Source organism: Bos indicus x Bos taurus, chromosome 26, assembly GCF_003369695.1.
Source record: "Bos indicus x Bos taurus breed Angus x Brahman F1 hybrid chromosome 26, Bos_hybrid_MaternalHap_v2.0, whole genome shotgun sequence".
Taxonomy (NCBI): Eukaryota; Metazoa; Chordata; class Mammalia; order Artiodactyla; family Bovidae; genus Bos; species Bos indicus x Bos taurus.
The window spans coordinates 15,059,477-15,075,499 of NC_040101.1; the positions used below are offsets into that span (position 1 = coordinate 15,059,477).

At 42.8% G+C, this 16,023-nt stretch overlaps 1 protein-coding gene across 1 annotated transcript in view; it reads right to left on the reverse strand.

Moving 5' to 3' along the window:
* The window catches only part of PNLIPRP3 (pancreatic lipase related protein 3), a 44,028-nt gene that overhangs the window by 13,972 nt on the left and 14,033 nt on the right, over positions 1 to 16,023 (reverse strand). Inside the window, exons 5-9 of the mRNA XM_027528981.1 lie at positions 13,221 to 13,340; positions 12,439 to 12,570; positions 10,773 to 10,881; positions 5,308 to 5,427; positions 5,096 to 5,218 (exon numbers count right to left, since the gene is read on the reverse strand). Coding sequence (XP_027384782.1) covers positions 5,096 to 5,218; positions 5,308 to 5,427; positions 10,773 to 10,881; positions 12,439 to 12,570; positions 13,221 to 13,340 — 604 coding nt within the window. The remainder of the gene's footprint in view (positions 1 to 5,095; positions 5,219 to 5,307; positions 5,428 to 10,772; positions 10,882 to 12,438; positions 12,571 to 13,220; positions 13,341 to 16,023) is intronic.

Sequence of the window (16,023 nt, forward strand, 5' to 3'; positions counted from 1 at the left end):
CTACTCTCAATGCCACGATCTGTGTTTCTTTCCTCTGCAACTGCCAGACGGAAGATAGAATAATTACATCATCTAGACATTCTGACCACATGGGGTCAGGCAGTGGGATATTTAGAATCATCGAAAAATTTACTATCATGTCATCATACATTATATGACTGTGCTTTATCATATATTATGGATGATACATATCATTGTTTACATGATAATGATATAGAGATAGGGAGGAATGGAACTCCCAAATAATAACTTTCTGGTGTCTTATAAAGTGCCTTATTATTATTATTGGAAACTGCTATAAGGGCTAAATACTATTTGTTTAATTTGTGATTAACTTGTGATCCACGGTAATTCTGTTAAAAAGCAAATCAAACCATGTACTTCTTCTGCTCAAAATCCTCCCATGGCTCCCATCCCACTCAAGTAAAAGCTGAAGTTGTTGCTACAGTCCATAAGACCCTACGTTATCTCCCTCTGCCCCATTCCTTCTCTAACCTCATGCCCTACTACTCTCCTCTCTTTTATTTCACTCTGGCCACAATAGGCTCCTTGCTGCCATGACCCTCACGGGCTCCTGCCCCAGGCCCTTTGCACTTGCCATTCCCACCCCTCAGCCTGGAATGCTTCTCACCCAGGTACCTGCATGGCTAACTCCTTCAGGTCATCTTTTCAGTAAGGACTTCCTGTCCACCCTACCAAAAATCTCCTTCCCCTAGGTCACCCGCAGTGTCACCAACACATCAGATTCCCATTACATTCTTTGTTTGGTCTCCTTAGCACTTATTCTATTACTGTTTTTATAGCAAAGTAGGGTATTGCTGCTGCTGCTGCTGCTAAGTCGCTTCAGTCGTGTCTGACTCTGTGCGACCCCATAGATGGCAGTCCACCAGGCTCCCCCGTCCCTGGGATTCTCCAGGCAAGAACACTGGAGTGGGTTGCCATTTCCTCCTCCAATGCATGAAAGTGAAAAATTAAAGTGAAGTCGCTCAGTCGTGTCCAACCCTCAGCGACCCCATGGACTGCAGCCTTCCAGGCTCCTCGTTCCATGGGATTTTCCTGGCAAGAGTACTGGAGTGGGGTACCATTGCCTTCTCTGAAAGTAGGGTATTAGCTCCTACTAATTTTTGTCTTTTGTATGCATTCCTACATCTGCTATTCCTAGAATAGTGCCTGGCACATAGTAAGCACTCAATACATATCTATTGGATGACTACATCCTCCTTGTTCATACTAGTGAGACATTCTGTTAGACCCTGGGGTTATAGACTTAACTAAAACATGGATCCTGGCCTCACAGACCTCACGACTGCTGGGAACTTCATACATGCTACTGTGTTTTGGGCTAAAATATACGAGAGGAGCTACCCCGCGTCCGAGGTCAGGGTGGGTGGCCGAGAGGAGTTACCCCGCGTCCGAGGTCAGGGTGGGTGGCCGAGAGGAGTTACCCTGCGTCCGAGGTCAGGGGAGGCGGGCGGGAGGAGCTACCCCACGCCCCTAAGCACAAGGCCAGGGGTGGCGGGCGGGAGGAGCTACCCCACGCCCCAATGCCTGAGGCCAAGGGCGGCGGCCGGGAGGAGCAACCCCACGTCCAGGGAGTGGCTGCACGGGCACAGGAGGGCCTAGAGGAGCTATCCCACGTTGAAGGTCAGGAAGGGCGGTGGTGAGGAGATACGCTTCGTCCAAGGTAAGGAGCAATGGCTGCACTTTGCTGGAGCAGCCGTGAAGAGATACCCCATGCCCAAGGTAAGAGAAACCCAAGTAAGACGATAGGTGTTGCAAGAGGGCATCTGAGGGCAAACACACCGAAACCATACTCACAGAAAACTAGTCAATCTAATCACACTAGGACCACAGCCTTGTCTAACTCAATGAAACTAAGCCATGCCCGTGGGGCAACCCAAGATGGGCGGGTCATGGTGGAGAGATCTGACAGAATGTGGTCCACTGGAGAAGGGAATGGCAAACCACTTCATTATTCTTGCCTCGAGAACCCCATGAACAGTATGAAAAGGCAAAACGATAGGAAACTGAAAGAGAAACTCCCCAGGTCAGTAGGTGCCCAATATGTTACTGGAGATCAGTGGAGAAATAACTCCAGAAAGAATGAAGGGATGGAGCCAAAGCAAAAACATAACCCAGCTGTGGATGTGACTGGTGATAGAAGCAAGGTCCGATGCTGTAAAGAGCAATATTGCATAGGAACCTGGAATGTCAGGTCCATGAATCAAGGCAAACTGGAAGTGGTCAAACAGGAGATGGCAAGAGTGAATGCCAATATTCTAGGAATCAGTGAACTGAAATGGACTGGAATGGGTGAATTTAACTCAGATGACCATTATATCTACTACTGCGGGCAGGAATCCCTCAGAAAAAACGGAGTGGCCATCATGGTCAACAAAAGAGTCTGAAATGCAGTACTTGGATGCAATCTCAAAAATGACAGAATAATCTCTGTTCGTTTCCAAGGCAAACCATTCCATATCACAGTAATCCAAGTCTATGCCCCAACCAGTAACACTAAAGAAGCTGAATTGAACGGTTCTATGAAGACCTACAAGACCTTTTAGAACTATCACCCAAAAAAGATGTCCTTTTCATTATAGGGGACTGGAATGCAAAAGTAGGAAGTCAAGAAATACCTGGAGTAACAGGCAAATTTGGCCTTGTAATACAGAATGAAGCAGGGAAAAGACTAATAGAGTTTTGCCAAGAAAATGCACTGGTCGTAACAAACACCCTCTTCCAACAACACAAGAGAAGACTCTATACATGGACATCACCAGATGGTCAACACTGAAATCAGATTGATTATATTCTTTGCAGCCAAAGATGGAGAAGCTCTATACAGTCAGCAAAAACAAGACCGGGAGCTGACTGTGGCTCAGATGATGAACTCCTTATTGCCAAATTCAGACTTAAATTGAAGAAAGTAGGGAAAACCACTAGACCATTCAGGTATGACCTAAATCAAATCCCTTATGGTTATACAGTGGAAGTGAGAATTAGATTTAAGGGCCTAGATCTGATAGATAGAGTGCCTGATGAACTATGTAATGAGGTTCGTGACATTGTACAGGAGACAGGGATCAAGACCATTCCCATGAAAAAGAAATGCAAAAAAGCAAAATGGCTGTCTGGGGAGGCCTTACAAATAGCTGTGAAAAGAAGAGAAGCGAAAAGCAAAGGAGAAAAGGAAAGATATAAACATCTGAATGCAGAGTTCCAAAGAATAGCAAGAAGAGATAAGAAAGCCTTCTTCAGAGATCAATGCAAAGAAATAGAGGAAAACAACAGAATGGGAAAAACTAGGGATCTCTTCAAGAAAATCAGAGATACCAAAGGAACATTTCATGCAAAGATGGGCTCGATAAAGGACAGAAATGGTATGGACCTAACAGAAGCAGAAGATATTAAGAAGAGGTGGCAAGAATACACAGAAGAACTGTACAAAAAAGATCTTCACGGCCCAGATAATCACGATGGTGTGATCACTGACCTAGAGCCAGACATCCTGGAATGTGAAGTCAAGTGGGCCTTAGAAAGCATCACTATGAACAAAGCTAGTGGAAGTGATAGAATTCCAGTTGAGCTATTCCAAATCCTGAAAGATGATGCTGTGAAAGTGCTGCACTCAATATGCCAGCAAATTTGGAAAACTCAGCAGTGGCCACAGGGCTGGAAAAGGTCAGTTTTCATTCCAATCCCAAAGAAAGACAATGCCAAAGAATGCTCAAACTACCCCACAATTGCACTCATCTCACACGCTAGTAAAGTAATGCTCAAAATTCTCCAAGCCAGGCTTCAGCAATATGTGAACTGTGAACTTCCTGATGTTCAAGCTGGTTTTAGAAAAGGCAGAGGAACCAGAGATCAAATTGCCAACAGCTGCTGGATCATGGATAAAGCAAGAGAGTTCCAGAAAAACATCTATTTCTGCTTTATTGACTATGCCAAAGCCTTTGACTGTGTGGATCACAATAAACTGTGGAAAATTCTGAAAGAGATGGGAATACCAGACCACTTGATCTGCCTCTTGAGAAATTTGTATGTAAGTCAGGAAGCAACAGTTGGAACTGGACATGGAACAACAGACTGGTTCCAAATAGGAAAAGGAATACGTCAAGGCTGTATATTGTCACCCTGTTTATTTAACTTATATGCAGAGTACATCATGAGAAAACGCTGGACTGGAAGAAACACAAGCTGGAATCAAGATTGCCGGGAGAAATATCAATAACCTCAGATATGCAGATGACACCACCCTTATGGCAGAAAGTGAAGAGGAACTCAAAAGCCTCTTGATGAAAGTGAAAGAGGAGAGTGAAAAAGTTGGCTTAAAGCTCAGCATTCAGAAAACGAAGATCATGGCATCTGGTCCCATCACTTCATGGCAAATAGATGGGGAAACAGTGGAAACAGTGTCAGACTTTATTTTTATGGGCTCCAAAATCACTGCAGATGGTGACTGCAGCCATGAAATTAAAAGACACTTACTCCTTGGAAGGAAAGTTATGACCAACCTAGATAGCATATTCAAAAGCAGAGACATTACTTTGCCAACAAAGGTTCGTCTAGTCAAGGCTATGGTTTTTCCAGTGGTCATGTATGGATGTGAGAGTTGGACTGTGAAGAGGGCTGAGTGCCGAAGAATTGATGCTTTTGAACTGTGGTATTGGAGAAGACTCTTGAGAGTCCCTTGGACTGCAAGGAGATCCAACCAGTCTATTCTGAAGGAGATCAGCCCTGGGATTTCTTTGGAAGGTATGATGCTAAAGCTGAAACTCCAGTACTTTGGCCACCTCATGCGAAGAGTTGACTCATTGGAAAAGACTCTGATGCTGGGAGGGATTGGGGGCTAGAGGAGAAGGGGACAACAGAGGATGAGATGGCTGGATGGCATCACTGACTCAATGGACGTGAGTCTGGGTGAACTCCGGGAGTTGGTGATGGACAGGGAGGACTGGCGTGCTGCGATTCATGGGGTCGCAAAGAGTCGGACACGACTGAGCAACTGATCTGATCTGATATTCAAAAGCATATTCTATCCAAGAAGGGTGCTCATTGAGTTTATAACTGCAGTTTAGAAAGCATTTACCTTCCTTGTAAATATTGAGATCAAATTTAAATAAAGGTGTAATTAAATCTTCACATCCTGGCATGTGCTTCCCTCCATTTGGATAAAAGTCAAGGTGACCACAAGCATTAATAGTTCCAACACCTGAAATTAAAAAAAGCAAGGTACATGCTTCTAAAATTCTCCTAAAATTCTCCTCCATCTTTCAGTGCACTTTTGTGTTAAAACCTTACCAAGCTCAAAGAAGAGGCGAACAGCATTTGTATGGATAACATCAACAAAGTTGGCGTCTGAGGGATCCAGCCTGACTTCATTTGGAGTGTCATGGAAACACGGCCCTGCTGGGTCCAACCCTAGGAAAAAGCATAATGTGTATTAAACTAAGACATATAAAGGTACACTGACAGTGTTGCTATTTCGGAAGGATAGATGGTGAAGGCAGAGTATTCTTTCTTACATGATTTATGTAGGTCAAACACCACTCAGCCTGAAGGACAGATACATAAACTGTAGGATGTGTTTATATTTATAAATGCAGGATCTGTATATACTGCAATGTCAGATTCCTACACACAAGCAAGGCTGTGTCTGGACAATACCAAACCAGCTAACAAAGTCAGAAAAGTCAAAGCAGCTACTCTAAGGTCTCTACATGGAATACCATGCAGACAACTAAGGTTATGGATTGCAGACCACCTTAAGAGCAACATTTATATGTTAAAAAATAAATAAATAAAAGCTAAGAACTCTTTAAAATGTAAAGATGAACCACAAAGAAACACAGTTTAAATAATAGAATCATAGTCCTCAGTTAAGGTTCACTTAGTTCCATTCATTGTATTACCAACAAAAGCCTGAAGCCCAGGAAAGGGAAGGAACTTGACAAGGCCATCGTATGTTAGACGCAAAATGGACCATTATATATTAGATGCAAAATGGCCAGACTTCAGTCCATTGTCTCCCATTTGAACGTCTACTAAAACAAAGATTAAGATATTTAAGGTCTCTAAAATGTTACGATCAATCACAAACTCCTCATTTACATATTTGACAATTATTTATCAAGCACTTATTATGTGCCAGGAACAGGGTTTTGCAACTGGATACAAGGAATAAGGTCTAGTCTCTTCCCTTGGAGGGGAAGGCACTGCAACTCAATGTGCTCAGTGCTGAGACAGGTGAGCGCAGGTGTTATGCAAGCACAGAGAAGAAACAGGCAACCCAGTCTTGGGAACCTGGGACATGCTTCTGCTAGAGATGAGAAATGCAAGCAGAGATCTGAGGGAGTAGACGAGTTAGCCGGGGTAAAGATGAGGTCGGCAGCATCCTGGGAAGAGTGCAGAGAGTACACGTGGCCATCAGGCCAGAGTTAACCACATTTGGGAAACTGCAACTAGCTTTCAAGGGCCAGCGCTGCTGCATAGGGTTTAGAATTTGGTGCAAGATGAAGACACCATTGCAGGCAGGAGCCAGATGTAATCAGCTGAGCTACGATGAGTTTGGACATGACCTGGTTGTTGACGGGCGGCTCTTACAAGTTTGCCAAAGGGGAGGTTTACAGTCAGATTTGTATTTTGGCAAAGTCTCTTTGCTGTGAAGTGGAGACTGGGTCTCAGAGCAGAGGGGACTCAGAGCTGAGCTGTATCTGACCCCTGGGAAAATGCAGCAGGAGTGAGCAATGAATGTGCCACAGCTGTGGGGTGTGTATTACCTCGAAATGATAGACTGTTATATGATTCCATTTTTGTTTTTATTTTTCTGAGTCATATAATCATGGAGAAAGAAACGATAGAATGAGAGGAGGCAAGGAGAGGAGAGAGGAGGGGCCTAGATAGAACCTTGAGGGACACCAACACGTAAGGAAAGGCGAAAGAAAAGGAACCTGGGAGGAAGCCTGGAAAGAAGCTGTCAGACAAGAACAAAGACAACCAAAGAGATGCAAGAAGACAGGGAACCAAGGGAGGGTGTCCCACCAGTGAGGAGGCTAGCGAGTCAAATTCTGCAGAGGGGCCAAGGAAAGCAAAGATGGGAAAGGCCTGGGAGAGTCCCACTAAGAAGCCGTTGGTGGTCTTAGTGGTTTTGCTAGCAGGACTGGGGAAGAAACCAGACTGCAGTGGGTTGAGGAGAGCACAGCCCTCAAGGAAACATGGCCACTTCCTTTTAGAGGAGTTGGAATCTGAGTGAGGCAAGCTAGGGTATTGGTGAGAAGAGGCTGTGGTCTAAGCAGGAACTGGGACATGTCAGTTCTAATAGAGTTGGGGAAAAGAGCTGGACAAGATGGGAGGAAAAGCAGACAAATGACAGTGAGGGCCCCAACGCTGGCCAGGGACTCAGAGCACAGGTGGAAAGATGAAATTAGACAGAGGGGTCCATGAAGTAAACCAACAGGCATCTGTGCAAAATATCCAAGCTTAAAAGAAAGATGCACAAGCATTTGTCTCACAATTAATCTTCAACTCTAGGGAGAATTGTTTATGCTAATGTACAATTGCTAATTAGATACAATCTTCTGATGATGTCGGGAGTTCAGTGGAGATGGATCCAAATATAGCAGGTACACCTCAAATGATGCTGATGTGAGGACAAGGCAACCAGATACCTTTTTTAAAAAAAAATACAACTAGTGTTTTCAAGAGGCAGGGAAGGCAGAATCTTGGATTTGTGGTTCTAAGAGATCTCAGGAGGAAGATCAACAGGAAGGAAAACTGGAAGGTTCAACCTCTTAATTGATCTGAGTTGCGGAGGCATGACCCTTACTGCATGAATGAGAGCACAGCCTTTGGGAGCTGAGTTTGTTAGTATGTAAGTATTTGGATGCATGAGTGTATCAGCATAGAGAATAACCTCTTCTCTATGGAAATAGAGAAGACAGGAAAACACTGACACCGTTTATAGATAAAAGGAAACAAAACCTTGACCGAGTAACCCCCATGCTATAGTCATCTATGATAACTGCCTACCAGTCATAGAGAATTACCAGAGACACAGAAACTTCAATTCAGTTCAGTTGAGCCGCTCAGTCGTGTCCGACTCTTTGCGACCCCATTTATCGCAGCACGCCAGGCCTCCCTGTTTATCACCATCTCCCGGAGTTCAGTCAAACTCATGTCCATCGAGTCGGTGAAACTTATGCATGTCCTAAAATCTACCATATTTTGTTTTTAACTGGTTTTATTATAAAGCCAATTTTTTTTTTTTTGAGATCTCGGTTCTTTTGTTATCCAAGGAACATGATTATTCAAAGACTAAGCACTTAGAAGGAATATAGATTGCAACATCCAAATTATGTAGATTCTTCAGATGTTTAGAGAGCCTTTAAAAACTTATTATTTTCTATTTATTCAATAGGATAATTCACTTGGCAGGAAACCCTGGAGTTAAAAATTATCCAAGTTGTGAAATAAGAATTCAGGAAAACAAAATCTCCATAAACTTATTGCAACCTACTGTGAATTTTTGACACATTTATGGCAATGTCCCTCCTTTTAATTTACAGCTGAAATGCCTCCCTGTTGGACTGTTGAGACCCATGAGATTCCATTCGTATGAGTTGGGCCCGTTTCTTCCATTCTCTGGCAAAGAAGATTTTTGCTACACAATAACTTCAGAGCCAACTCATTGGGAAAGACCCTGATGTTGGGAAAGATTATTATTATGAGGGCAGGAGGAGGAAAAGGGGTGGCAGAAGATGAGACGGTTGGATGGCATCACCAACTCAATGGACATGAGTCTGAGCAAACTCTGGGAGATGGTGAAAGACAGGGAAGCCTGGTGTGTTGCAGTCCATGGGGTTGCAACCAGTCGGACACAACTTAGTGACTACATGCTGCTGCTGCTGCTAAGTCGCTTCAGTCGTGTCCGACTCTGTGCGACCCCATAGACGGCGGCCCACCAGGCTCCCCCGTCCCTGGGATTCTCCAAGCAAGAACACTGGAGTGGGTTGCCATTTCCTTCTCCAATGCATGAAAGGGAAAAGTGAAAGTGAAGTCGCTCAGTCGTGTCCGACTCTTCGTGACCCCATGGTCTGCAGCCTACCAGGCTCCTCCGTCCATGGGATTTTCCAGGCAAGAGTACTGGAGTGGGGTGCCATTGTCTTCTCCAAGTGACTACATAAAGAACAACAATTTCAGAGTAAATATACAAATTTTAATATTCTACGTAGAAATGGTGGTGGTGGGCTAGGGCTGGAGTTGGAATCAGAGATCTGGGAAAAAGAGGAAACTTTTAGCAGGAAAAGCCTGTTATACCAAGAGACTGCAGAGGCAATATTTTAATACTTTAAACCCGATTTAGAATTTGGAAAAAATATTTTAAATTTAAATCTGAAATTAAAGCACATGTGTGTGTGTGTGTGTGTGTATGTGTGTGTATGTGTGTGTGTGTGTTTGTGTATGTGTGTGTGTGTATGTGTGTGTGTGTATGTGTATGTGTGTGATCTTCATATACAATAAAGGTATATTTCAAAGAGTGTGGGAAGCAGAAAATTAACTCTGTCTAAGGAAGAAATATCTGAGAAAATTCTCAAAGGATGACCAGCGGGTGTTTAGGGTGAAGGGGAACAGGACTTGCAAAGGCACAGAATCATGAAAATATGTGATAAAACATGAAACATTCATACAACAAGTTCAGATGCTTTAGACAATGGAAAGTTTCAAGCAGTGGAGTGGCACAGCCTGTTTAGAAAGAATGATACTGGCAATACCTGTGTAAGATTGGAGTGCCAGCCTGTTCTGAGTGGTGTCCAACTCTTTGCAACCCCATGGACTGTAATCCACCAGGCTCCTCTGCCCATGGGATTCTCCCAGCAAGAATACTGGAGTGGGTTGCCATTTCCTACTCCAGGAACCTGAACCAGGAATCGAACCCATATTGTGTATGTTTCATTGGCAGCAGAACCAGGCAGGGTACCAGCCACGAATGGCAAAAACCCAGGAGATGGAGAGGCCTGAGCCGGGACAGTGACCGGGCCATGAAGAGGCGCAGAGCAGATGCGGGGGAAGATGGAAGGGTGGAAGAGACGAGGGGCTTGATGACTGACTTAGTGGGGGACACAGAGAAGGGAGGGGCCAGCCCAACTTACCAATAATGGAGCTGATATTTTGACTTCTAGTCAACGGACTCAAGTAGTTTGGAAGTCAAGAGTACAGGGAAGGGATGCGATTAAATCTCATTCCCAACACCTTGTTCATAGGACTCACTTTGCAACTTGTTTTCAGGCTTAACATTATACTCAGGGATAATATTCAACTTCAGTATATGTGCTGCTGAAGCAGGCACACTCAGGGACAATATTCAAAATTTTAGCAACTGGAATAGCATGGGCTTAAACAAAACAGTTCAGCAATCCAGCTACACTGGGTGAGCAGGACCACCCTGGAGTTTCTGTCTCAGTCTGAGTAGAAGCCATTATGGAATCGCAAAGCATGGAATGTGTCATCATTCAGTCGACACATCCCCAACAGGTGGGTGATCACAGGTCCCACTCCTTGTCATCACAGATACTGCTATGGTGAACACTCTTGAAAATGGATTCACACACTCACCCTTTGGAAGCATTTCATGTTTTAGTTTAGGGAGGGTCACATTTTCTCTTGTCTTCCATTTGCTTCTGTGACTTCCTTGGTGTTCAGATATTTGATACTTTGTACACAAACAAATACCTAAACAAATCCAAGGCCCATCTGCAGGGCAGGCTTACCAGTTATCCTTCCAAGGCCTGGCGTCCTTGACCCAGCTTCCCCAGCCAGATGAGCTCCCAAGCTGTGGCCAATTAAATGTACTTTAGAAGCGGAATATCCAAATTTTTTCTGAGAGGATATTTTAAAAGGAAAACAGAACAAGCATTAAAAAAAAAAAAAAAAGGCAGGTAGAATGGCTGAAACTGGCTTAAAATGAAAAAGGGGCTGACATGTTTCTCCCTCTCCCACCCAGGACGGGGAGACTGGTAAAATGATAAAGCAGCCCATGTCCAGTGGCTACATCCTTATCCAGCTGAGGGAGAGAGCACCAGGTGGGCTGGAGGAATGCCTTCTGTCAGAGCTTTCTCCCTGTGCTAAAGGGCCTCGCAGTTCTGGGGAACAGGAAGGAGACCAGCCCAGTGACTCTTCTGTGGCTTCCAGTCCATGTTCATCCTTCCTGAGTCCCAAACCATCCCGCACACCCCCACATGGGCTAGAGGCAGCTCACACCCAGGGGGGGCAAACAATTCACTGAACATTTAAGTCAGCCAACACTTTCCCCTTCAGTTAAGCAAAATCTCCTCCTACTTATTTTCTGAGCCTTTAGGAGCCCACAGTTCAGGCCCCAGGATCAAGGAAGAAATTCAGGAAAGCTTAGTTAGACCTGGTTTTTCTCTGAGGAGGAGATAATCCGTTTCCATCCTCTGTGAACAAAGACACACTCGAAGTTCCTCCGTGTAGTCTAGCCTCCCCTGGTGAGTGGGAAGAGTGGATGGAGAAGAGGGAGGGCAGCGGTGAGTATTTGGCTCCCCAACTCTTCTCCAGCCTGTGTCCTAACTGGGCTCAGAGTTGGGCTCGCTGTCCTGACTGACCCTCAAAGTGAGCAGCAGCGCCTGCCAGTCCCCTTCCCGTTGCCTTGTATTTTTCCACAGTCCTGTCCCCACACTCCGTCAGAGCAGAAACGCTGTCTCGCTCACCGTGTACCTCCAGTGCCTAGAATGGAGCCCGGCCCACAGCAAGTGCGGAGTGAAATATTTGTTGACTGTAAGGAGTGAAATCTTAAGAATCTGAAAGGGTCATAAATCTTTAGATTTTTTACTTCACTGCAGTGCATGGTGGGAAACTACTTCCTATTATGGTGGAGCATTTGGAGATTTATAAATGTCTCAGAGTATAGCCCTCATAAATAGCAAAGCCTATTTTATTCTCTTTGAAAATGTGTAGGTTCAAGAGTTGTGCCTGGACTGGCCTAGGGACCTAATTCACTGCCATAGAACCCAGTTTCTGTGGGGAAAACGCACTTCACATTCTGCACAGATAGCGCCCATAACGCAGAAACGGTTTCTTCTCTATCCTTAAGGATAGGTTTATACTGTGCTGAAAAGGAACCGAGATGGTCCTCCAGGCTGACCAAAGCAGCGACCTTGAAGGGCGGGGATAGATGTGGTGAGGAGCCGGTGAAGACACACTGTCACCAAGTGGCGAATTGTAGAACTACAGGCACTTCTTTCACCAAAAAGGAACCTAACTTTCCCTTTTTGGCTGCCATACACCAACACTTATTATTTCACATGTTCGGTACTTGTGTAAACTAATAAAAAAAAGTATACAGGATTGCCCCCAAATTCTTAGTGTTATGACACAAAGCTGGTTCAATGTAATTTTAAAGAAATCAACTGTTCTTACCACGAGAACATCAATAAAATAAGCCACCTCAGCACCAACAACGCGGAGATTGTTTACCGCGTGGATATATTGCAGTGAACCGTTAATCCAGTCTAAATTAATGCAGTTCACATCTTCTACTTTTAGCAGTACCTAAAAAGATTTATTGTAAGTATTAAAAGCAAGAATTAAAGGAAACCTGAGAGCCCAAACAACTGATTCTACAATAAGAAATGACATCTGCAAGTATTGAGGACCTACCATTGCTTGGCCCTGTCCTAACACTTGTACATACATTAACTTATTTAATATTCATTTAAAGATAAGCAAACCTGGGCAAAGATAGGTTAATTAACTTGCCCATGACCACAGAGCTAGTCAATAGAATCATAATATGCCAGACAGCCTGACTCTACCACACTATATGGCTTGTAAATAATTAATTGCTTACTATGTTAGCAGTCTATTAATCTTGAGTAGAAGAGAGGAAAATTAATTTCCTGGAGTGAACTTGGAAATGTTTTCCTTAAATTAAATGAGAAATTTATCATACCATTCAATCTTTTGTCAAAGATGAGAATTTACTAAGAATAATTATAAAAATCTTCTATCATAGTCTGTACAATTTATAATAAGTGAAAATAAATGGGAAATGAGTAATTCATCTGCGGTCTTGGAATATGGCCAATGTGAATAACTGAATGGAGAATTTCCATGAATACACGTTAGTACCTTGCAAAGTACATTCACATTAAACATAAAACTTTAATACTAGCATAAAGAAGAGATTATTCACGTCATACATTGCACATGTCTTGCTGCCATTTGCCATCTGATTTCCATCCAGGTATGTTGATACGTGTGATCTTGTGTGTGGCGAAGTGTGAGGCTCGGATAGTTAAATAATTAACTGCACTGACTTCCTGTTTCAGGTGAAAAGAAATTAAGGTAAAATAATTGAAAATTATTTAACATTTAGTAGAATTATTCTAAATTCACTCAAAAATTGTCTTCTAAGTTTGACTTTAACAACCATCTTTAATACATTTTTATCAAACAAATAGTTACTGCTACATATTGCAGTAGTACCCAGGAATTATTAATGCATTACAAAATGCAACATACAAATTTAATCATAAGGAAAAGAAATAAAAATGTATGGATTTAAGGTAATGTTTGTAAGACAATGTTGGCTCAGTTTTAATTACAATGTCAGTAAGCCTTACTTTTGTACAGTATTTTTCAGTTGTCAATATAACTCATGAGAATTACCTTATTCAAGGCTTAGATGCGTATTCCAAAGGTGGCAAGATGGACTGTCCACCACACTTTATGAACGAGGAGTAGAGGTTAGATCCTTGTCACATGAAATACAACAGCATATTTAAGATATTTTATGTGATGGTGTTAAATATTGTTTTGTATTTCTTGTACTTTATTAAATGGTTTTTATAACAAAACTCTTGAAGACGTTAGAATACCATTAATTTAAGTGACTTTGTTATTAAGAGAAAAATTAGAAGTCAAAAGTATAAGCAATTAAGTAGAGAAAAAATAAAAGGTCAAATCAGCAAATAGCAAGTTTGACCATGGTAATCTTAAACTGAAAAGCAGCAAATTTAGATACTCATGAAAATGAAATGAATGACTGATTACTAGCTACCTGTGTTTAACAGTGTATACAATTAATCATACAACTTACCAGAGTTTCTCCAAGACTGTGAGCAAACAAATTAAGAGACTCCCAAGCTGGCTTACAAATGACAATAATTATGATACAGATAAAACTCGTATCTATCTAGATTATAGGTTCTCTGTGAAAGAGTGAAAGTGTTAGTCACTCAGTTGTTTCCAACTATGCAACCCCATGGACTTCTGAAGCTTACCAGGCTCCTCTGTCCATGGGATCCTCCAGGCAAGAATATTAGAGTGGAGAGCCATTCCCTTCTTTAGGGGATCTTCCTGGCCCAGGGATCGAACCCAAGTCTCTTGCATTGCAGGCAGATTTTTTACCCTCTGAGCCACCAGGGAAGCCCTGTAGGGACCCTGTAGAGTAGCTCATTTGGCCCTCTCAGTGCTGTGAGGCAGGTACGAACTTTGTAGGTTAGGAAGGGGCGTAATGACAAAGGAAGTCACTTGTCCAAAAGCACTGCAGCTGATGAATCCTGGAGCAAGATCCAAACCCACACGGTCTCTCTCTAAAGCCGTGCACTTCACCACTGGGCTTTCAAGTTGTGATCTGATCATACTGCTTTCTCCTGATGGGATGCATACCAGCTGACGTATTTGTGATGTAGATAATAAAATCTATTGTATTGGGGCTTTTTAGGAAGCACTTCTCTGCTAAATAATCGAACCCAAGTGCAAAAATGTTTGTTTATCTATGTATTTAAAAGAACTCAATGCCCATTCCAACTCTAGCTAGAGCCCCTTAAATACCTACTGTATTCCTGTTTCTACACCAAAAAAACCTCTATTTAGGAAAGGTCATTTAGTAGAAAGAGTGCATATAGTTTTCCACTGTCATGAGAATAGTTTGAAAAAGTGGAACCTTGAACAAGCCTCAGAATGGTGGTCTGACAAGTATTATGGGATCCAAGCATTTTCTGTTGTCACAAAAGCCATTAAGGATTTATTCACGTAGGAAAAGGCCACAAACAACTTGTTCACTGTGCATTCAGTCTAGCACACAATGACACACTAACTTAGAAAATGGGAAAGTCCCTAACAACATCATGGGATCGAAAGAAGACAACTTGGATGCCACAAGGACAGAAGCTAAAAAGGGTGTCAGGACAGACAGATTATCTGGAGATAAGAGTGGAGTATTGATGTTTAGCTGGGTGCTGGGGTGTTTTCTTTTACCATTCTTATCTTTGAGCAGTCATAGAGCCTAACTGACATGGAATCAACCCATACTATAAGTGAGGCAAAAATAGTCACCAGTTAGGCATGTTCTAGCCTTGACAAAAGCTGCAGGCTCAGGAACCACTGTAATTACGCAACTATGCATCCCAACTAGCAATGGCAATGAGTCACTTAAGGTTAAGAAGTCACGGATACTATGCTCTCATAATTTAAAAAACAAAAAAAGAAAGAAAGAAAAAAAAGAAGTCACAGATTCATGGGAAAAAGAAGTTGGTTTTATTCTTCCAGGAAAGTAGCTGAGACCTATGCCTCAGAAGACCATTTCCATCAACAAATTGATCCTTGACAATTCACCAATTGCTAAGCCTCGATTACTAATTCCTTATTTGTTAATTCCTCAATTGCTAAGCTACTGCACGATTTACTTCTTTCTCATAAACAAAGGTAATCAAATTTATACAGTATAGCACATGGGTCAAACCTGTGATGGTCCTGCTTTTAGTATCTCACCATGACTCAGTATACAATCTAGCTGTTACTAAAAACCACATTAACAGCAAACCCTCAGGTGTTTATCTATTGCAAAATTCGGGTACAGATCTGTGTTGTCACACATGATTCTTTCCAAATGGAAGGGAGTGGGAAAGATGTGGGAAGCACTGTTTTTATGGCCTCTTTCTTAGGAAAGTATTCGGTTTTCTGATGTTCTCTTCACTGCCCTTTGGGCTCAGCCTTGCC